The sequence below is a fragment of the Paroedura picta genome, chromosome 3 (genome assembly GCF_049243985.1).
Source record: "Paroedura picta isolate Pp20150507F chromosome 3, Ppicta_v3.0, whole genome shotgun sequence".
Taxonomy (NCBI): domain Eukaryota; kingdom Metazoa; phylum Chordata; class Lepidosauria; order Squamata; family Gekkonidae; genus Paroedura; species Paroedura picta.
Window position 1 is genome coordinate 16,743,445 of NC_135371.1, and position 23,682 is coordinate 16,767,126.

Consider the following 23,682-nt stretch of genomic DNA (forward strand, 5'->3'; position numbering starts at 1 on the left):
ATCAGAAGGCTGTTTTCCTTGGCTGTGGTGTGGTGGTTAAAAGTGGCAGCTTCTAATCTGGACACCAGAGTTTGATTTCCCGCTCCTCCACATGCAGCCTGCTGGGTGACCCTGGGCTTGTCACTGTCCTGATAGTGCTGTTCTGACCGAGCAGTAATCTCAGGGCTCCCTCAGCCTCACCTCCCTCACAGGGTGTCTGTTGTGGGGAGAGAAAAGGGGAGACAATTGTAAGCCACCTCGAGACTCCTTCTGGTATAGAAAAACGGCATATAAGAACCAACTCTTTTCCTGTGAAACAAAACCAGGGAGAGAGGGCGAGTCTACTTCATGACACACTGAAAACCACTGGTTGGCGGTTGACAGGTTCCAATTAACATGATTTTTTTGTTTTTTTTTAAACGGCCTCTTTGTCAGATTGGCTTTGGGCCACTTTCTTAGCTGGGGAAAGCAAAGCTTGGAGCTGTGACGAGTCCTTGAATCCAAACGGGCGGGAAACTTCCTAGCTGGTCTCCTCAGCTCGGACGGCAACGACGGAAGCGGCCCGAGAGCGAACCAACCGCCCCCCGACAGTCGGGACTCAGTTTTTTTTTAAGCCCTCTTCTGCGCACGCGCCGTATTCCCCGCCCGCCGGCAGCTGCCTAATTCCCTCCTATCGCTCGAGCGCCTCTTGTTCTTCATTGTGACGCAGGCGTCCCGACCACTCCCCTCTTCACGCCTCTCGTGTACCCCGCCCCTTTTCTGCCCCTTTCCTCGCGCGGCCGCGGCTTCCTGCTGGGCGTGCGCAGATGCGCCTGGGCTTCGGTCGCGGCCCCTCCCCCCCTTGCTCGCTCTCCGTTCCATTCTCTTTCTCGCGTGTCAGAGAGAGTGGCGGCGGCGCGAGCCCTGTCAGCGCGCGGCTCTCCTTGGCGCGAGCGCGGCGAGGAAGAAGAGGAGGAGGGGGAGGCGTGGAGGCAGGCAGGCAGGCCCCCCTCCGCAGCAGCAGCAGCAGCAGCAGCAGCAACCGGGCCCGTCCTCGCGCTCGCCCGCCCGCCCGCGCGCCCGGTGGACGGATCCTGCCTAGGCGAGGGCGGGGTGCCGCGTGCGAGGCGGCAAGATGAGCATCGAGATCCCGCCGGGTCTGACGGAGCTGCTGCAGGGCTACACGGTGGAGGTGTTGCGGCACCGGCCGCCGGATTTGCTGAACTTCGCCGCAGAGTACTTCGGTCGCCTGCGAGATGCCCGGGACCAGGAGGGGCGGGAGGCGGCCAGGGGCAAAGGGGTCGTCTTCGACGGCGAGCCCATGCAGACCGAGTCCAACGGCGAGGAGGAGCGCAGGGAAAACGTCGACGAGGAGTCCGATTCCGACTTTGAGCGTGAGTGGCGGCCGGGGGGGGGGGAGGGACGGGGAAGGGGGCCTGTCGTCCTCTGCCCCGTCTGGCCTCGTATGTCTTGGAAGTGCCCCCCCTCCAACCCGGGGGGGGGGCTCCCTATGCCTTCCTTTGAGGCAGGGCTATTTAGGTTCATTGTTTAACGAGGATTCCTCTTTGTGTTGTAGTATTTTTGTGGCTGTCATTGCTAGGAACGCGGGGGGGGGGGGAAGAAAGAAAATAATTATCTGCTCTCCTTAATCGGCTCATGCAATGAGGGGAGTCTTTAAAAGGTGCGTTAGGAAGGCAGGCTGTAAACGAAAGTTGTACTTTACCCGACCTCCTAGTTAAAGGGGGAGTTGTGGGGAAACCGGGTTCAATACCTCATTTATCGGTCAGGGCACGCCGTAGGCATAACCCGCTGCATGGCTGTGGGTGTAGGTGGGCGAGGTTCTTGTGGCCATGGGGTAGGGCAGGGGTAGTCAAACTGCGGCCCTCCAGATGTCCATGGACTACAATCCCCATGAGCCCCTGCCAGTGTTCGCTGGGGTAGGCAGGGGTAGTCAAACTGCGGCCCTTCGGATGTCCATGGACTACAATCCCCATGAGCCCCTGCCAGTGTTCGCTGGGGTGGGCAGGGGTAGTCAAACTGCGGCCCTTCGGATGTCCATGGACTACAATTCCCATGAGCCCCTGCCAGCGAATGCTGGCAGGGGCTCATGGGGATTGTAGTCCATGGACATCCGGAGGGCCGCAGACTATCCCTGGTGTAGGGGGTGTGAGCTGGTCTATGTGAGAAAGGAAGGCTGGGTCAGCCGCCTCCTTTCTCTACTCACGGGCTTATCCAGTGGATGGGCTGTCTTTTTTGTTGGTGGCTTTTCTCTCCACCCCCATTCAAGGGCTTGTGATCCTGGTTTTGGCCACGGGGAAAATAGCAATCTTTCCTTCTCCCCAGCCCTTTCATAGTAGCCTCTGTGGGGCTTTCCTCACACACTTTTATTTGAACAGTTGTGATTGAAAATGCCAGTTGTTGTGGAAGTCTCTGTTTCATGGTCTTGCCGATTCATAATGTCATTGCTTGGGTGAGGCACATGTGGACTGCACACCTATCTGGACTGGGTCCTCATCCACGTTTTTGTACCAGAGGGATTAGCTGGCTTGACTGCATACAGAAAGGAGGAGGGGCACCTTGTGATCATATGCTCGTAGGAATGTGGCTGAAATAGAAGGAAATTTGGCAACAGAATCCCCTCTATTTTTGCTGAACGTGGACTTGAAGGGGATCTGTGTTTCTAGGATGTGGGGACTTTCTAGTCTCCCGCTTTTGTGGTGGTGCCGTTGGAATCTTTCAGGCATATTTGTGTAGGAAGGTGTGAGCGCAGGCTTAATCCCTGGTTCCTGAAGCAGAATAGCAAACAAATAGTGATTTCTTTCTAAACATACTGGGAGACAGAACTGCTGGAAATGCACCCTAACTTTGGGTATGTGAGGCTGTTTCTCCTGCTCCCATTTCGGTGCACGACCGATGATGTGCAGTAGCAGCCTGGCTGCCCTCTGAACATGCAGTAGAAGGGCGCTGTATGTTTCCCAGGAAAGGGACAACAGTAGAGCTCTTCCCTGACCTCTCTTCTTAAAATGGATGCACAATTTAGCTTGGTTGTGTGTGTTTATATTTGTGAGAAATCTGTCCAAAACATTGTACCTTTAATAGTAATAGTATAAATATTATTGAAGGACTGTGAGCCTTTAGAAGGAGAAGCTACTCTCCAGAAAGTCCTTTGATCCTTAAATCCTTGGGATTAAGGCCATTCATTTCTAAGTAACTGATAAAAACTAGTCCAAGGCTGCATGCCTTTCTGTTTGTACATCACATTGTTTAACCCTGCTCTTCCTCCAGTGTCCTCTGGGTGGTGCATATGGTGCTTCCCCCTTCCCACTTTTTCCTCATCACAACCATGCGTGGTAGGCTAGGCTGAAAGAAACTAACCCAGCTTCACCCATAGGATTTCATGGCTGAGTGAGGATTTGAACCTCATGATCCTAGTCTGAAACCCTTTCACCAGAAAATGACACTGGATCTCATATCACCTCCTGAGAGCAGATGTGCATGGTCTGTTCCTGAATTCTTTCATTTCAGGCCATGAAAAATTGGCAGGAAACCAGCTGTTTTCCAGAGAAATGTCCTTCTGATGTGATAAATGCCAAGCTTACATAGTTGTTTGGTTCCAGGATGGAAAACGAGGTCCCGCAAATGAACAAGAGCTGTTGTGTTGTATGATATCAAGGTATAGATGCATAAGAAGACAGAAGTACAGACATGAATGGAATGGTATGGTTCTTAAGCCAACACTGAGTTAAGTTATAGACCGTTTACGCACTGGGAACTTCACTGCCCCAGCTTCCATGCAAGAACACAAATCGGGGGCGGATGAGGTACACCAGGCCAAATGCTCCCCCATGTGGGTGCAGGAAAAGGTGGGGCAACCTGCCACGACTAAAACTCCAGCCTGCAGCCCGGCATGAAACCTCCAGTGCATAAACGGTCATTGAGAAACTGATTAGGTGTTACCAGAATGTGCAGTGATGCTGGCAATGCACAACTGTTTCTCATCTTGGATACTTGAAGCAGGGTGGGATTTTTTTCTTGAGTGAATTAAATTGAGAAATAGGGAGGTTATGTAGGGTTAAACTGAAAGCAGGCTAAAGAATTTCTGGAAAGAGCTATCATTAGGAGCCACCGCACCACCCAGTAAGGAAGCACAAGATGAGTGCTGAGATGGCAGCTCTCAGGAGATGATACATTTGCATTTCTTCAGGAAGTCCAGGTTGTGCTTTCACTTCCCACATCCCTTCTGTAGCCCTTTTGATAACCATGATGATAGATGAATTGAACAGAAACATTCTCTGTATTAGATGCTTCGGTCTTTGAGAGTAGAGATGCAGCCAGTTTGTTCTTTATCGTCAATCAGTCAAGTATCAATGAAAGAACATAGCTATTGTAGCTGCTTGGTCCAGTATAACAGTAAAAGGACAGCAAGTATTCAGGCACCTTAACTTTCTAACTGGCTTCATAACGGCACTACCAGTGAGAGGCAATAATAAACAAGAATAGGTCACTTGATGTTGTGTGGATGTAACACCTCTGGTAAGCTGAAGCTTTTCCAAAAACTTCTGAAATACAGCAGGTGAATAACATAATGGAAGGAGCAATTGTATCCACAGAGTTTAGCTTTGATTTGCTTCTGGAAAGAGGTGTCTTTGAGAAAGCCAAATATGTGGTTCTCCCATAACTGCTAAAATGGTGTTGCGGCCAAAGCAAAATGGTATCTTTTTTCCCCTGACACTTAAATGTAGCAACTGATCATGGTAGTGTTGACAGTAGTGGTTGATGTGCAATATTTCAGAGATTCTTGTCTGTTCTGAGTTATCATATTTATGACTACATTTATTTGTTAGCTGTGTTTCCTAGTTTGTAATTAATCTGCCAGTTGACCAACCTGCAGATGATGATTTCGCTATATCTTTTGCAGATAGGTCTTTTAGATGTAGATCATTTTGAATTAAATGCATTAGATATAGGTCATTGATCTAGAAAAGCTTTTCTCAACATTTTTAATCATTGAGAAACCCCTGAAATATTCTTCAGGCATCAAGAAACTCCAGAAGTGGCGAGATCATGCAGAATATGGTTGAGAAGCCTAGCTATGTACATGCCCACCTGGGGCCTCTCCCCACCACCTCTAGGTCCATCATTGGCAATTTTGGGAGTGGGGGGGATCAACATTACTATATATTGTTTTATCACCTGAGAAATGTTTAATGAATTTTTAAAATATATTAAAAATTAATTAACTCCCACCTCTTCAGGAAACCCTTATAGGGTTATCGAGAAACCCCAGGTTTTCATGAAACTCTGGTTGAAAAAGCCTGATCTAGAATGTATAGTTGTTTATTTATTTATTATTTCAATTTATATCCCACCACTCTTTGTGGACTCGTGTTGAGTTACATAAGACCAGATAATAACCACATCAAATAATAAAAATACAAGAGTCGGCATAACCCCCATTTCCCCCCCGTTCTACAGTCAGTCATCACAGGATAGAGGTTTGCAGAATGGTATCATGTTGGCTGGAGGAGGGGCCCTAATTGTTCCTGGTTCCAGCCTCAACCAAAGACTTGGTGGAAGAGCTCCGTTTTGCAGGCCCTGCGGAACTGAGAAAGTTTCGTGAAGTCCCTCCGCTCTTCCGGGAGCTCATTCCACCAGGTTGGGGCCAGGTCTGAAGAAGTCCTGGCCTGTGTCGAGGCCAGGAGTACTTCTCTGGGGCCAGGGACCACAAGCTGATGAGCACCCGCAGAGCGGGTGCATAAGGAGACAAGCGGTCCCTCAGGCAGGGCCCAAACTGCAGATGGCCTTAAAGGTTAATACCAAAACCTTGAATCTGAGTTGGACCACAAGCACAGACTGGATGTGGGCCCTCCAAGATGTAACAGTGGGGACCCTAGCAGCTGCATTTTGCCCCAGCTGTAATTTCTGGGTCAAAGACAAGGGTAGACCCACATAGAGTGAGTTACAGAAGTCTAATCTGGAGGTGACCGTCGCATGGATCACCATGGCTAGACAGTCCGAAGGCAGGGAGGGTGCTAACGCCTGTGACCTGGGCCTCCATTGAAAGGGAGGTATCCAGAATCACGCTCAAATTCCTGGCCCAGTTGGAAAATAAGCAGAGATTAATTCTGATCTGCTTGCTTGGGCATACATTGAAATTAAATTTAATACTGTAAAATAAACATACAAAATTATAGTAATAATACAAGTTAAAAACTCGAGAATCCTTTGTGGAGGGAATGAGCAAAATGAATGTGCAAAATTCACACCTCCCACATCTTTGTGAGCAATGACGGCCAGTGACCAAACTGATCACTTTCATTACTGCTTAGAGCCTTCTGGTGTGATATGAAATTTTCGCTTTCATTGTGCTCCTTCAGTAGCTCATTCCTTCAAGGCAGGCTGCTCCACTTTTGAACTTGGATTATTATTCAAGCTAGTGGATTCACCACTAGTGCTCTTACTTAGCAGTAGATGTTACTAGTGTATTTAGTGGTACTGTTCTCCCACGCCTGATGTTTGGGGTACTGGTGAGTCAGGCTGGCATCTTGCATGATAAGAAGCATAGTAAGCATGAACACCCAGGTTATTGGAGGTGGAATCTAAAGTATTAGAGACATCAGGGTAAATATTGACATTGTGTGATAGGGTGCCTGCGTAGTACTAACAAGGGTTTGACTCCAAAGCAGTTTTTGGAAGTATAATCCACAGGCTGTTGCAACTGTGAACTGTGGAATTTATTAGGTAGTCAAAGGCTACCCAAATTGTCTGTGATGCAGCTTGACATCACAAAGTTGGAAGCCCACCCACAATTATCTGAATTTCATGTCCAGATGATGCTTTCCTCCCAAAAATAACCCACACAGAATCCCTGGCCAGTCTGACCTGGAGGACATTTGTCTCATAATTCCAAAGTGGCAATCAGCATTTTCCTGGGCATGCAAAAAAGGGCCACAAGAGCCAAGCACTGTCGCAATACCCCCCCCCCCCCCCGGCCTCAGTAGACTACCCCCCCCCAGGCCTCAGTAGACTACCCCCCCCCAGGCCTCAGTAAAATTGTCAAGCATTGACTAGTCCCCGGGGCTAAAAAGGTTGGGGACCACTGCACTATATGACAGCCTTTAAAGTACTTGAAAATGGTTATCATCTTTAGGTTCTTTGGTCTATGCCAAGGAGACAGATTGTTTGTTTACAGTTAATTTTATGAAATTCTGCTCTGCTTGTAGTATTTGGCTGCTTGCAGAGCTTGGTATATTTTGATGGTACTATTAGATTGCAGAAGAAGAGAGCTTTTAATGTGGTCCTGTTTCAGAAGCCTTGTCTGCCCACATTTTCAAGGCACGTCCATGCTTCTTACAACCTTTCTGTTTCCTGGATAGAACTTTTAAAGTGATGCAGCACGTTACAGGCAGTAAGCATAAAGAATCTACAGAAATTATGACATGATTTATGACTGATATTGGGCTCTTTATAATTGATTGCTTAAATATGCTAGTCATACTTATTGGAAGAGCCAGTTTCAAAGTGAGCAGTTGTTGCTACAAGGGTGGGGTGGGGAGAAGCACCACTGCCTTTTTGCTTGCTATTTCCTTTCCACTCATATGTTCTGCTCTGGATCTGCTGGTATTGTTATAGTTTGAAGAAGAAGAGTTGGTTCTTATATGCCGCTTTTCTCTACCCGAAAGAGGCTCAAAACGGCTTACAGTCGCCTTCCCTCTCCTCTCCCCACAACAGACACCCTGTGAGGGAGGTGAGGTTGAGAGAGCCCTGATATTACTGCTCTGTCAGAACAGTTTTGTCAGTGTCGTGGCAATCCCAAGATCACCCAGCTGGCTGCATGTGGGGGAGTGCAGAATCGAACCCGGCATGCCAGATTAAAAGTCCGCATTCCTAACCACTACACCAAACTGGCTCTATGCACCTATGTTACAGTTTAATGTTTATATTATTTATGTTGTATGAAAATCATTATGAAAACTAAATTCTATGTATCATTTCTATGTTTTATGTGAATCGCCCTGAGCCTCAGGGGAGGGCAGTATACAAATATGAATGAATGAATGAATGAATGAATGAATGAATGAATGAATGAATGTCATATTAATCCAGGCACAGCATAGTTCTGGTTACTCATTCTATAATGAGTATTTGTAATATTCTGCATATACTTCTTCTTAGCCTGTTTTCATTGTGCATTGCCTTGGGCATGACTTTAGCAGAAAGGTGCATCATAAATGCAATAAACACATATCTTCTCTGAAGAACCGTTCGGTACCTTGGTTTTAGGCTTAACAAAATGGCTTATCCCGCTCTCCGTGATCGGTTTGCCGTCGCCCGTTAAAGTTAAATATTAAAGCCAAATGTTCCATAGGCAGGATTAGCTGCTGCCTGTCATATTACTGCCCAGCTTATCACGAGGCAGCCCATCCGTGTTCGAGTACTTGAATGTTTTTAAAGTAGCCATAATTGGATGTCTGCAGCTGATGCCTTAAATTGCTTCCCTGAGCATTCGGGTGCGTGAGAAAGCCATTCCAAGGTTTGCTTCTGAGAGGGCCATGCCTTGTGCTGTTGCTCTGGGACAGGGGTAGTCAAACTGCGGCCCTCCAGATGTCCATGGACTACAATTCCCATGATTTATGACTGATACAATTCTCCTGGGAATTGTAGTCCATGGACATCTGGAGGGCCGCAGTTTGACTACCCCTGCTCTGGGAATTTTTACTGTTTTGGGAAAAGATGAGAGGAAACATTATTACATGGTTCTTCCGCTATGGGTTTCTGTGCTTAGTGAAAATCTTTTAAACGGCACCCCACAACCTGTATAACAAAAACATCTGCATTAAAAAAAAATTATGGCAAAGGTACCATTGAGGCTGTGTACATATGTGCTTTTCCCCCCCTTCAGCAATGTCATGGGAATAGCTTGCATATCTTATAATTGTTTTCGAGCGAGAGAGAAGCACATTCTCATGGGATAAACTGCTTTCAGCATTGCTGAACATTTGCCTCCTGTCCTTTAGCACAGGAAGTGTTCTTATGGGGGAGCTTTCAATATGCCGAAATTTAAAACTGCACTTGAAATTCAGAGCTCTAACTTCCTGTATAAATAGCCAGCCAGCCTCATATTTGGCTGTCTCTGACTTCCCCTCAACCCAACAGATCAGATATCCTACAGCAGCTGGGTGAAATGGAGGTGGCAGTAGAGGTGCTTAGAGGAAAAAGTTGTGTCTGCAAACCTTCAGTGCCACGAACAAGCCGGGATTACTTTTTGCTTTGCTAAAGTTCCCTCTGAATATTTAGAACAAGTAAGCTCTGCTGAGTTCATCCTGGGATTTAGTGTTGTATACAGAGGTATTACTAAAGATAATTTAAAGTTTTACACTGCTTGTATTGTCAACAAGGATTCTGTGATTACATTATGCTAAGTATTTGCTTTAATGCAGACGCCAAGATTACCTGTTACCTATCTCATGAAACATGGCTAAATCAAGGACATATTTTGCGATTCGGAGTTAAATTCCTGAAATTGACAATCTAATCCAGTATCCTTTGATCACATTTTGCTGGGATGATGCATTGGATGTCCCTCTGAATTGCTCATCTGATGTAAGATTAGGTGTTCCCGGTCAGTCCAAGCCATCGGTTTGTGGGTCTCTTTTAAGTACTCTGCCTGCATACGATGGGTTTTTCTCTCTTTTCTTTCTCACATTAGCAGGCCTGGATTTAAGGGCTAATATTCTGTCTTTACCTCTGTTCTCACTTGATCATTTATTTTTATTTTACAAAACTTGTACTCTACATTTCTGCCCTTATAAGGGTCACCAAGGCAGCTTTGTTACAAACACATGATGAAATCACATCTTTAAAATGATCAAAGCCTACAAAAACACATCATTAACCTGCTTATTAAGCAGTAGGTTTGGATCCCAGAGCACCCACGGACTGGGGATGTGTTCCTTCAAGGGGAGTGCAACCCCATCTGGAATAGGTGATTCCTTAAATCCTGGGTAAGACCTTCTGCTCACCTGTAGCACTTCAGCCTTAGTAAAAGGCAAAATATTTATGCTATCGGAAGAGAAACCAGAGCATGTAGCACTTTGGTCTTGTTAGGACTAAGCTTCAGTTTATTAGCTTGCCTCCAGGCATTAGTTCAGGATTTCTTCAGCTTCACAGGGAAGCATGAGATAAAACTGGGTGTCACCTTTACCTTGGTGACAATCCAGCCCATATCTCTGGATGACCTAACTCAGCAGTTTCATATAGATGTTAAAGAGTATAGGGGATAAATTGGAGCCTTGTGGAACCCCAAATGACAAAGGGCTGAGTAGAAAGCTCCCAGTGCTATTATTATATTAACTGTCTAAAGCAGCCTTTTTCACTCTTTTGACTGTGGGAGGAGCCCCTGAAATAAATGTTCAGGCTTAGAGGACCCCCAGAAGTGATGTCAGCTAGCCACTCCTCTCTGCCACGCCCCCTGGAAATTATACATCACCAGACCTGAAATCACCACTCATACCGTTTGCCCTTCTTTCTTTCCCTCCCCCCACCTTTACAACTACTACGGTGGTCCTGCCTCATGTTGGCTTGAAAGAATGCCAAGAGCTGAGAAGACAGCCCAGACCAGACCACCCATACCACAATCCACTTGACTCTCTCCCCCCTATGATTTTTACACCCATTGTCTAAACACTGAGTCTTTGAGCAGAGGCAGCCAGTTCCCTAGTTTTTGGCCAAGGAGGGAAAAGGCTGCGGACCCCCTCTGGAGTTCCCACGGACCCTTGGTTGGGAATCCCTGGAATAAAGTTACTGCCATGTAATGGCTTGAACATTGCCCAATCAAAAAGGTTCTACTCAGGATCTGTATGAGCCATGAAAGTTACTGGATGACGTTTGGGCAGTTAGAATGTTTCTGCATAGTCCAGCTTGGAGGGTTATTATGCTAAAATGGAAAAATCGTACTGCATGCCGCTTTAAGTTTCTCTGAAGAAGTGTGGTATGCACTTTCCCCCAGCAGACTTGGTTGTTAAACAGACAGTAAAGGTAAAAGTATCCCCTGTGCAAGCACCGAGTCATGTCTGACCCTTGGGGTGATGCCCTCCAGCGTTTTCATGGCAGACTCAATATGGGGTGGTTTGCCAGTGCCTTCCCCAGTCATTACCATTTACCCCCAGCAAGCTGGGTACTCATTTTACCGACCTCGGAAGGATGGAAGGCTGAGTCAACCTTGAGCCGGCTGCTGGGATTGAACTCCCAGCCTCATGGGCAAATAGGACTTTTTTTGGTGGGGGGTATAGATTAATTGCCCGCAGTTATCCCAAGTAAGCATTTTTGCTTTTTCCTATTACACATTACTCTGTTTGAATCCTATGGTCAGATCTTCAGTAATATAGAAAGAACCGTGATAGTGGTTTAGATCCTTTTAGTTTTCGGCACATTCAGTAAAACTTGCCCAGGTCTACTTGTCACTGCAACCCCCTTTTCAATGGCTTTATGTCCCCTCACTTAGAGCATATTTTGGGGAGTTTCAGAGGGGATTGGGGGAGGAAAGTGCTGTCAGGGTAGAACCGCTGTGGATTTCTTCTAAGGAATATTCTCTTATTTTGTCGTCTTAAGAAACAAGGTGTCTAGAATGCTAGATAGTGCTAAAAGAAATGTAGCTGATTTGTCTTTGTGCAAAAACTGCACAAGAGTTGAAGACTTGGTTCAGATGTCGCCCTTGTATATACTCTGTGTTGTACCTTGGCTTATTGAAATGGAAAAAATTAGCCCCCGTTTGAACTTTGTCTTAACAGTCTGATATAACTTTTAGAGTTAGGCATGTTGATAAACAACTGAGAATGTTTTTGAGTATCAGTTGTTCATGATATTGTATCTCACACAGCTTTATACAGGCTTCTGAGATGGTACTATTTAGTATATTTGGGGACATTTAAGGCTGTATTTAGTAATGTGTATAGCTTTTGCACCATATCACGTAGACAGTGAATTGTCTTGGTTGATCTGCCCTCTTTCCCCGGTTCTGATATTTTCTGGATTCTCACGACTGCTTTACCCTGGAGTGTTGACACTGGAAGTTGCTCATTGACTTTCTTGTAAAAAGCCATAGGTTAAAATGGTCCCATGTATAAAATTGGGATTTAAAGTTGAATAAGCATAATGTGCTGCTTGGAACAAAAAATGTATCTTGTGAACTCACTTTTGTGACATTTTGTTGGCCCAGGCTTCATAGTAGCATTAATCTTGCTGAACGCTTTTAAAAAATCTTGGGAGTATAAAAGATTCCTGAAACATGCAATGTACCAAGCTGTTTTTGCATGTTTGTATTTTGCCCTAACTGCTAATCTTCATTGGGACTACCAACCTTAATCTACAATGGAATATGTTGTCTTGCTGAAATACAGAGCAATTTATAAACAAGTAATAATTGGTGTTACCTGAAGACCTCTTTAGTCTGCCAGGAAAATCTGGAAAGTCACCTGCTTGATACCTGTTGACCAGGTCTTACATTGCCTGTGTGAGAGTCAGAGCAGCTGTTAACAGTGTCTCAAGGGCAGGAAGAGATAATAATAGCATTAGCCACAGAGGTACAGTAAATTACAGTTTCTTCAAAATAGATTAGCGGAGCCACAGTAAGGGCCAACAGGTTGGCAGTCTTGTAGTCTGATCTGTTGATGCTGAAGACACAAATGGCACGGGGCATCTACATCTCAGGTCTCTTAGACATTGTCTTGTAAGGTCAAACAAAGCATGTTACGTTCAGCAGCAGCCAGACAGATGCTACAGAAAGTTCACCACAAAGCAGATCCTGACCAAGGTAACAGCCTCCTGTGATTAGTATCTAGCATCTGGCAGTAGAAACAATATTTCCTCTGACCATAATTCCATGTTTAGCTGTCCAGATTATCTCAGGGAGATTTATTCTAATATAATAATTGTCTAAGCCCTTTCTGTCATATTGGCTAAATTAGTGCGACTACGAATTCCGTACGGCACTCCTGCCACTTTGTAAAAGACTCTCTCTAATACCCAAGATTCTGATAGGAAACATCACCCAACTCCCTGTTGTTCATTTTGTAAACTTCTGCCACGTTCTTCCATCGTTTGCCACTCATAAAAACTATGGCCATTGGAAGAGTAAGCTCTATTTCTGCAAGAGTTACCGGTGCACAAAAGAATTAAAAGGCAAACACTGTTTATTTGATCAAGTCTTAGCAGTCCAGGTTGGAGGTGCAGTATGATTTTATCAGAGAGTCCTTGTTGGGGGGGGGGGGGGTGGGAGGACCAGGCCTTGCACTAATGGAAACACGAGATGTGATACAGGAAAGCTGTCTTAGGGCAGGGGCTGCTTGTGGAGAATTCTGTGTGCCTCCGCTCCAGTTTAGACTGGAATAAGTCTGCATAGGATTGTGCTTTATGTCACCCATTATAGAACAGTGGCTGAGGTTAAATATGCTGCTGGTATTAGAACTTTGCTTGAGTTGCATTTCTGGAGTTAAGCTTTCTTTATTAGTCTGCTTTTTCCATCGGATTGCCAGAGGCAAAGCTTGAATTTTCAGGCAGAATGCCTTCTCTGGAATGCATGGTGAGAGGATACTTTATCTGTTTGTTCTGCTCAGTTCGGTGGGGCTAAACAGCCCTGGGCCTGCTGTTCCAAGAAACAGAAAGAGCTTTCTTTTCCTTTGGGAGAGAGTGTTAAGATCTCATTGCCTTGACTAATGCTCTGCTGGGGACTAGTTAGAATCACAGAATCCTAGAGTTGGAAGGGGCCACACAGGCCATCTAGTCCAACACCCTGATCAGCGCAGGATCAGCCCAAAGCATCCTAAAGCATCCAAGAAAAGTGTGTGACCAACCTTTGCTTGAAGACTGCCAGTGATTAAAGCTGGTTGGAGGAGGAGGCACTCAGGGGCGGGACAGCCGCCCTGAGTGGGTGTGTTAAGCGTGGCGCTTAAGCCACAAGACCAGTTCCTCCTCCAAGCCCTTTCCAGAAATATTTAACTGGAACAGATAAATAGTACGTGGGGAACTTGTCAGCAATACATGGTATGTTTGAGAAGCTACTTGCAGTGTGATGCAGGGTGTGAAGGTTACAAACAGAAGGTATACAAAAGGCCCATTGTGTATGCAAATCTTCCACAAGCCTGTTCCTAGATCTAGGTCAGTGTTTTTATTTATACAAAAGAACAGAATCTTATTAATACATGCGAACTTTGAAGACATTGCAATATTTGAAACGGCTTGGACTGCTTTTTTGTTCCAAGGGCTCATGGCAGGTGATTAAAATATGAATGGCTAAATCTGTTTCCTAGACTCAGTCTATATATTGTGAAGAACACGTGTATTGTAGATGCGCACACTGAACTTGAACATAACATTTTGGATAGAGACAAAGGAGAGCTATGTTGTCCTATACTCTTTAACTTGTGCAGTGTCTTGTCTTTCATGACAGTAGGCAATTAATATGTCAGCATAAACGGCACGTACTGTAGTTATTCTGGGAAATGCTTGTAGATCATCGGTTTAACCTTTATTACAGTAAACTGCCATACCTTTCTATCATTATGTCGTGTTTGCAGTGTTCCTCCCGGTACATATTCACCAGCACATCGGCATTGTTGCGCCATTGGAACGGACTTTTGGGTTGACATGAACTTGCCACCTGCAGTTTCTCCAGAAAGAGAACTGAACAGGGTCCTTGAATGCTGCTAATTGCTCTAGTTGGAGGCAGGCAATGGCAAAGCAGTCTCTTGTCTTGAAAACCCCAGGAGGCTGTCATAAGTCGGTTGTGACTTGACAGCCGCGCTAGTTGGGTAGAAGCATGCAGGCAGGCTTTAAACCTGAGAAGCACATTGCCTGGTTCATTCTACAGGGCGTTGGTTTCAATGGAGTTTTTAAACGTTGGGGCTTGAGATTTTTGAGAAGCTGAGATAGAAATGTCGTGTAGCGTAGTGCAGGGGCAGTCAACCTGTGGTCCTCCAGATGTCCGTGGACTACAATTCCCATGAGCCCCTGCCAGCTTTTGAAAGTGTTTGTAAGCTGCTTTGGGACTCCTTCTGGTAGTGAAAAGTGGGGTATAAAAAACCCAGCTCTTCTTCTTGTTAACTAGAGAGGGTTGGGAGTGCCTTGGGAGATTATTCTTATGAACAGAATGTCTTCATTGTATTATCTAGGTCAGTGGTCCTCAACCCCCAGTCCGGGGACCGGAACCGGTCCGGGGATCAGTTGGTACCACGCCGAGGTTCCTCCTCGTCTTCCTCCCCAGCTGCTACCTCAGGGGCTGCCCTGCCAGTCTGCCACCGCTCATCTCTAGTGCTCTCCAGCGGCCGCCATGGCTGGGGCTCCCCCTCAGTGTGGCACTGTGCAGCAGCTGCTGGCAGCGCCCCCTAGCAGGTGGCAAGAAATCAGGCGCGCCAGCGGGAAAGCAAGTGGAGCAGAGAGGCGGCGGCGATGTCCTTCAGCAAAAGACTACCCCCTGGGCCTCCGTAATATTGTCAAGCATTGACCGGTCCCCAGTGATAAAAAGGTTGGGGACCACTGATCTAGGTCATCAGTAAATCTTGAAAGGTATTCATCCAAGATTCATGGAACTGTGCAGCATGACTTCTATCAACCTTCCCTACTGCAGCCCCTTCAGCTCCACTGAACAGCTGCTCTTGGGCATTAGGAAACCTTCAGTACCCGTGCTAGAAGTTCAAGGGACTGCTGGTAGAATGGAAAATCAGCAGCCTCCTGTCCATGGATAGAGCCTTCTGCTTGTACGTGAGGATCTTTGGATCCCAGCCATTGTTTCGTTGTGTTTAGCTCTGTAATAGGAGATTCAGAAATCATTAATGGGTTTCATCTGCAGGGCAGCATTTAATTTTCTGAAAGCCGAACCTGTTCTCTGAAGTATTGTTAGATAAATATGGAGGATATAGTATCAGGGCATTGCATCAGTCTCCTTGTATAGACTTTTTGCTTTGGAAACACTCTCAGAATATAAAATTGACTTCTTGCCAGTGCTAAGGTTACTGTAAGCAGTGTGGTAGATACAGAAAGGTTCAGAAACCTGCTCCTGGTGATTGAGTATTTGGTTTTAAATCCGCCCCCCTGGACCCTGATAATCTAAAAAGATTCTCACAGTTTTTCAGCGGGACTTTTATTATAAGAACATAAAGCCTTCCAAGATGTAACCAGGAATGTATATCCAGTGTTAATGCTCAGTCCTGTGAGATGGAGGCTGTGACCTGTTTTTAATTAAAGGAAAATTGTGGATATCTACTGAATACTAATATCCGTGATATGAAGAACAGCAAATTCCCTTAACTTCAATATATTTGATATGATGATCATGGCACAATTGCTCTGGAACAGTGGACTAGGAAAACGTATCGCTTATGAAACTGTAAATGTTTCCTTCCATTGCACACCTATAAAACGCATGCTTTCTGTACGGTGGCCTACATGTGCAAAGAAGGTACTGTAAAAACTGTTGCATGTCAGGCTTGGTGAGCATGTAACTTTATTTTATTTTACTTAGTTATTTTTTAATTTTTATACCGCTGTTCCCCAAAAAGTCTTGAGGTGGTTCACAGCAATGATAAAATACAATAAAATACAATACCCCCCCCCAAAAAAAACCCCACTCCTTACATTATGGTTAATTAGATGGCAATCTAGTTCCTATAAAGAGTTCTAATCTCCCCCCCCCCCCCGCGTTCAGCCCATGGGTCAAGTTCTCTTCCGCTGGGAGCAAAGGACTAGATGTAATCATACATGGGGGGGATCCTGGCAATACTGAGACACCCCCCCCCCGGCCTCAACCATACTCCTGGCGGAAGAGCTCCATCTTGCAGGCCCTGCGGAAAGCTGACAACTGTGGTAGGGCCGTCGGCTGTTCCGGGAGCTCATTCCACCAGGCTGGGGCCAGGCCGAAAAGGCCCTGGCCCTGGTCGAGGCCAGGCGGATATCCTGGGGGCCCGGGACAACCAGTGAGCACTATTTGCTCCAATGGTATTTATGAAAGCATCATAAAAAATGGATGAAAAGCATTTTGCTACTTGGGAATAGCGAGGTGTTCGTTAGTTGCGACTGCTAATAAGAAGACGGATGGTAGGTTGTTTTAACCAGAAATTTCAAATAAAAGTAAAGATGATTTTGGTTTATTTCTCGGTGGAATTTGTAACCAGACATGCTATTTTGCCAGCTCAAAAACTGTGTTCGAAGCAAGCTACTCGTTCTACTAGTTGTGAAAATATTCTCCGTTACTAAAATGCCTCTGGAGAGCTATGCATTCTCAATCCATGCAGCAGTCTATTGCCAGATATAGAAAATGCCGTTCTGAGCATTGTTCATTGGCTGAAACTATAAGGGATGATCAGTTTTGAAGTCCTGATAGTGTGTGGTGTTATTTCAAATACTCATCTGGAAACGACTTGAGGCTTCTAGCGGATGGGGACTAGAACTCCGGACTCCTACGGTACCTTGGCCGTCTCATATGGTGAACTCTTTGCACTTACATGGTGCTTTGGAATGGCCAAGACCCTAGACACACCTTTGCTAAGTAATTTGGACAGCCTATCTGTGCTAATAGATTATTGATGCCACCATTATGTAGATAGAAGGTGGGAACTGAGAAGGGTGCTTGCCCAAACTACCCAGAGCAGAGATGAAATGTTGACAGGGACTGTGTGTTTCATAGCTTGGCTCTGACTATTACACTCTACTAGTTCACAATGTACTACTTGTTTCCACACCACAGTCTTGCCTGTGACCTATCTCCAAATCTTTCCTGTTATTAGTGTCTTAGGTAAGGTGACCAGATTGTCCCATTTGGAGGGACATCTGGGGGCACCTGGCAAATTGTACTTATGTTGAAATTAAAAGATATATATATATTACAATGCTATTTTTGCATTCTATGTGTTCTATGAAACTTTTTGTTGCTCCATATAGACCTAATTTTTAATCAAGAAACCCCCCCCCCCCTCCGGGTCAATGGTGTCCTGCTTTACCAATGTTAAAATCTGGTCACCTTAGTCTTGGGCTCTTGTCAAACTAACCCATAATCTTCAGTATTAAAAGTGAAATAAATCAGTCAAAACCTAGGCAGATTTGCTTGCCTTTCGCGTAAGTGTTGTATAGCTATTAGCCAAAACAAACAAAAAGTAGCAACTACGGTTTGTAGCCTCATGAGCAAGCCTGGGATAGCTTCAAGCTTGCTGTGCATTCTCCCCTCCCCTCCTGTGAGGTCATTTAATGGATGATGCCTGCTTTTGTCACAAGCAATAATTTGTCATTGTATCTGAACCCAGTTTGTAGGGAAGAATGCAAGCCACAGGTAGTGGGTTGGACCTAGTAACAAGCTACTTTGTGCTGTGACGATGGAAGTCTGTCTTTAGCATGGCTACGCATGAGGGGAATAGGGAGGATGAGAGATAATGCAAATCTGAGGATGACCCAGGCTTGCTCATGGTTGGTCTGAATGATGTCAGAGAGTTGGTATGGCAGACATACTAATATTTCCCCCCATATGTGAGGCAACTTGATAGAACTGAAAGTCATTTAAATATGTAAAATCATAGTCTGTAATGATTCGTTTGTTATTTGAATTGATGTTTTAATGCTTGAACAACCAGAAGTTGCAGGGACCCTGCATATTGGTTGCCTATAACAGTGGTCCCCAACCTTTTTATCACCAGGGATCAGTCAACGCTTGACAATTTTACTGAGGCCCAAGGGGGGGTAGTCTTTTGCCGAGGGATGTCGCCGCCGCTGCTGCCGGAGCCCCTGCTCCACTTGCTTTCCCGACGGCACCCCTGACTTCCTGCTGCCCTCTGGGGGGGTGCTGCCAGCAGCAGCTGCGTAGTGCCACGCCATGGGGGAGCCCCAGCCATGGCGGCCACTGGAGAGCACCAAAGGTGAGCTGGCAGCAGAGTGGCAGGGCAGCCCCCAAGGCAGCAGTCTTGGAGGAGGACGAGGAGGAGCCGTGGCCTGGTACTGACTGATCCACAGACCGGTCCCGGTCCTCGGACCAGTCCCGGGCCCTGGACTGGGGGTTGGGGACCACTGGACTATAATGATCTGAATCAATGACTTCTGGGAATTGTTTAATGATGCTCAAGCGGCTTGAAGAAGTTGAAAAACGATCATCACAGGCAGAGTTGCAAAAAAAAAAAATCATTTTTGTGTACAATTACAGTTTCATGGGAAGCTCCGTAATATATAGACATTGTTCCAGTGTCCTTTGGATCTCCGTCTCATGGAATATTTAATGTTGGGTGTACAGCTAAAGATGTACTTCTTGTGGCTTGTCCTTGTACCCTTGCAGATATTACATTGTAGCATTTGTCTCTGTATGCCACACTGATTCGCGCAGTTGTTTGCTAGCATGTTGTTCTGCTCCCATAGAAACCATTCACAAATTGCTGATTGTGCGCTACCCTTTCTAGTCTGTATCTTCAGTGATTTCCCCCGGCGCTTGCTGAAGCTTCTACCAAGAAGAAACTGTTAAAGGGTACAGCTGAAATATATTCTGTGTACAATAAAATCAGTGGCACCTTTAAGACCAAAAAAAATTTAGTCAGGGCGTGAGCTTTTGAGTGCAAGCACTCTTCGTCAGACTATGATCTTCTTATGTGACCGGGAATATATAGCAAAAATCAATTCTGTTACATCAGTAGACTGTGTCACAACCAAATACAGCCCATGCTAATCCTTTGTTATCATTATCAATTATTATCATGGGCTGTATTTGGCTGTGAAATAATCTACTGATGTAACAGAACTGATTTTTGCTATATATTCCCTGTCATGTTAGAAGATCATAGTCTGACGAAGAGTGCTTGCACTCAAAAGCTCACTCCTTGAATAAATCTTTGTTGGCCTTAAAGGTGCCACTGGACTCTGATTTTTATTGTGCTCCTTCAGACCAACATGGCTACCCATTTGAATCCATATTCTGTGCAGTGTGTGCAAAAACACATTGCTTACCCTTTCATGAATATAACTGTTATGTGTGAGGGAACTACAGTTTTAGAAGGCTTAGTGTTGATAAAATTATACCATGATCGTGTCATCCAGAAATGGGTCAAAGAATGGATAAAATACGGTTGAGTATTAGAGCATATTGAATAGCCCCTCCTGGACCTTGTTGTCTTCTCAATGCTTTACTGAGAGCCAGTTTGGTATAGTGGTTAGGAGTGCGGACTTCTAATCTGGCATGCCGGGTTCGATTCTGCACTCCCCCACATGCATCCAGCTGGGTGACCTTGGGCTCGCCACGGCACCGATAAAAGTGTTCTGACCGGGCAGTGATATCAGGGCTCTCTCAGCCTCACCCACCTCACAGGGTGTCTGTTGTGGGGAGAGGAATGGGAAGGCGACTGTAAGCCGCTTTGAGCCTCCTTCGGGTAGGGAAAAGTGGCGTATAAGAACCAACTCTTCTTCTTCTTCTTAGGATTCTGGGCACAGTATCCTTTTGCTTCATATTGAATGGATTATTCCAGGAAAACTCCTTGTCTGAATGACAGCTGTCAGTTTGGAGGAGGATTTTCTGCCAAGGCAATGCTGATAATTAAGACAATGAATGGTGTAGTTAGAACAGCTCCCCAGCAAAATCTCTTTGGGAGAATTGGCATGGATCTTCGGTTGGTATCAGCTTTGGGGGGAGGGGGGAATCTAGTGCCTGGAAGCTGCCAAAGTTGTCGCCTGGATTTTCTCAGCTTCTTCATTATATGTCCTTGGATTGGATGTTCATCAATCTGCTGGAATGTTGCTTGACAGTCATAGTAGTTTGCTCACACTTCCTTATCAGTTGGCTTAGCCTTTGGTACAGTCAGCTCCCAAAGTCTCAAAGCCAGCTGTCCTACTGCATGCATCTCTGAGAAGAAATTTAAGGTGGGAGTCTGGCTTCGGGGACAGCTTGTTCTCTCTGGGTAGATGGGCTCACCTTAAATTATGAGTCTAAAAGGAAAGTACCCTTGCAGTCGCTAACTTGTTTCATATCTATTCATCCAATGTGTGGTTCAGTAGGCTTCTATTGGTTTCTTTCCCTCCCAGAGGCAACCAAGCACTACAGCAGCTGTTCTCAACTTTTTTACCATCGAGAAACCCCTGAAACATTCTTCAGGCTTTGAGAAACCCTAGAAGTGTCATGATTGTCCAGAACATGGTAGGGAAGCATGCACTCATTTGGGGCCCCTCCTCATAATGTCCAGGCCCACCATTTGCCATTTTCTGTAGTGGTGGTGGTGGGGTTTCAACAGGACCATATATGGTCATAGGTAAAGGTATCCCCTGTGCAAGCACCGGGTCATGTCTGACCCTTGGGGTGACGCCCTCTAGCGTTTTCATGGCAGACTCAATACGGGGTGGTTGGCCAGTGCCTTCCCCAGTCATTACCGTTTACCCCCCAGCAAGCTGGGTACTCATTTTACCGACCTCGGAAGGATGGAAGGCTGAGTCAACCTTGAGCCGGCTGCTGGGATTGAACTCCCAGCCTCATGGGCAGAGCTTTAAGGCTGCATGTCTGCTGCCTTACCATTCTGCTCCACAAGATGCTCTTATATGGTCATATCACCTCATAAATGTTTAACAATTTTTTTAAAAAATATAAAAAATTAAGTTCCACCCATTCAGGAAACCCTTCTAGGGCTGTCAAGAAACCCCAGAGTTTCACAAAACCGTGGTTAAGAAAGCCTGCGTGAGAGTATCACCAGTTCACATATTCATCCCCATGTCTCTGGGCCAGGCAGTACACAACAATGCAGCAAGTGAGAAGGGGGAGGAACTAGAATATAGGACCTGTGGCACAAACCACAGTTTCATAAGTCATAATTTATTCATTTGTCTTTGAGCCTTCTGGCAGCAGTTGGGCTGGCTGTACCCCAAACTGCAACAGATTAGAAGAAGAATACTTGGTTCTTATATGCTGCTTTTTTCTACCCGAAGGAGGCTCAAAGTGGCTTATAGTCGCCTTCCCTTTCCTCTCCCCACAACAGACACCCTGTGAGGTGGGTGAGGCTGAAGGAGCCCTGTTTTCACTGCTTTCAGAACAGTTTTATCAGTGCTGTGGTGAGCCCAAGGTCACCCAGCTGGCTGCATGTGGGGGAGTGCAGAATGGAACCCAGCGTGCCAGATTAGAAGTCCGCACTCCTAACCACCACACCAAACTGGCTCTCAAATTAGAATTCTGTATACTCTAAATCAGGGGTAGTCAACCTGTGGTCCTCCAGATGTTAATGGACTACAATTCCCATGAGCCCCTGCCAGCAAACGCAATGAGGGAAAGGCCCTAATATATTCAGTTTGCGAAATTAGTGGATTCATTCAGCAACAAGTAGTACATAACACATTACTGACTCATGAACATTGACAAAGCATAGAAGACTTAATGCAAAAACCAATGCTGGTTGCAATAGGACAAAGTTTGAGTCCAGTGGCAGCTTTGATGATGATGTTATCCGTTCAGTCGTGTCCGACCCTCGCGATTCTGCAGGAAAGTTTTCATTTCTGTCTGTTCGTTGGCCTTAAAGGTGCTACTCCACTCAAACTTTGTTCTGTTTCAGATCAACACGGTTACTCACCTGAATCTATTAATGGTTGCCATAGTTTGGTGAAAGCAAGATTAATTGAGTTGTGCAGGGAACAATAGTGCCTGGTCCTTTCACTGCTCCCTTGCTATTCCCCAGAGCAACCCAGCAATGTGTGTTAGTAAACTGGAGCAACCTAACGCAACAAGAGAAGAGCTAAACGATTGAATGAGATTTCTCTGAAATTACTACCACTAGATAGCATCAGGGGAAGAAACTGTAGTCTAAATGTTGCGTCTTCCCTTTACAGATTAGCATGCTTATATATAAATTAAATGAGCACTTAAGGAAATTTGACAATGGTATACATCTTAAATGAATTTGTTTTTGTCATCTGTGGCAGCTGTTGCACTATTAATGCATTATTCAGATACTTGGCTTCTGAAATGGTTTTGCTGTAATTTAGTATTCTCCTGACTTGCCCTTGTTGGTTTTGAAAACCGTTTCTTGTAACAAGCTTCCTCAGAATTTAGTTGCTTTTTAGATTACCATGAAAAGGGAGATAAAACATAGAAACCCCCCCCCCCAAAAAAAGTTTGATGAACACATAAATTACTCCTTTTCTGCTGTAATTTACAAAAGGCATGATAGTACATCTTCTGCTACTTGTGGAATTTGAGAAATTCTGATACGGTCCTTTGGCTGAAGTGACTGCATGTCTCAAATGAGGGCAAAGGAATGTTTCATAGAAGTTGGCTTGGGTGGGAATAGAATGCAGAGAATGGCTAAAGGTAAAGGTATCCCCTGTGCAAGCACCAGGTCATGTCTGACCCTTGGGGTGACACCCTCTAGCGTTTTCATGGCAGACTCAATACGGGGTGGTTTGCCAGTGCCTTCCCCAGTCATTACCGTTTACCCCCCCCCCCCAGCAGCCAGCTGGGTCCTCATTTTACCGACCTCGGAAGGATGGAAGGCTGAGTCAACCTTGAGCTGGCTGCTGGGATTGAACTCCCAGCCTCATGGGCAGAGCTTCAAACAGCATGTCACTGCCTTACCACTCTGCACCACAAGAGGCTCTTGCAGTGAATGGCTACAGGTGTACAAATGGTCCTACATTTTATTTTAATGGCTTTATGCTAGCATGTGGAAGCCAGACTCCAATCCCTGCTCAGGCATGAAGCTTTCTGGGTGGCCTGGGGGAAGTCACGCTCCTTCT

General features: G+C 45.7%; 1 protein-coding gene across 1 annotated transcript in view; it reads left to right on the forward strand.

Annotated features, from left to right (window-relative positions):
• Positions 1-747: 747 nt before the first annotated feature.
• Positions 748-23,682, forward strand: part of PRKAR2A (protein kinase cAMP-dependent type II regulatory subunit alpha) — a 106,097-nt gene continuing 83,162 nt past the window's right edge. Inside the window, exon 1 of the mRNA XM_077324946.1 lies at positions 748-1,352. Coding sequence (XP_077181061.1) covers positions 1,094-1,352 — 259 coding nt within the window. The 5' untranslated portion in view covers positions 748-1,093. The remainder of the gene's footprint in view (positions 1,353-23,682) is intronic.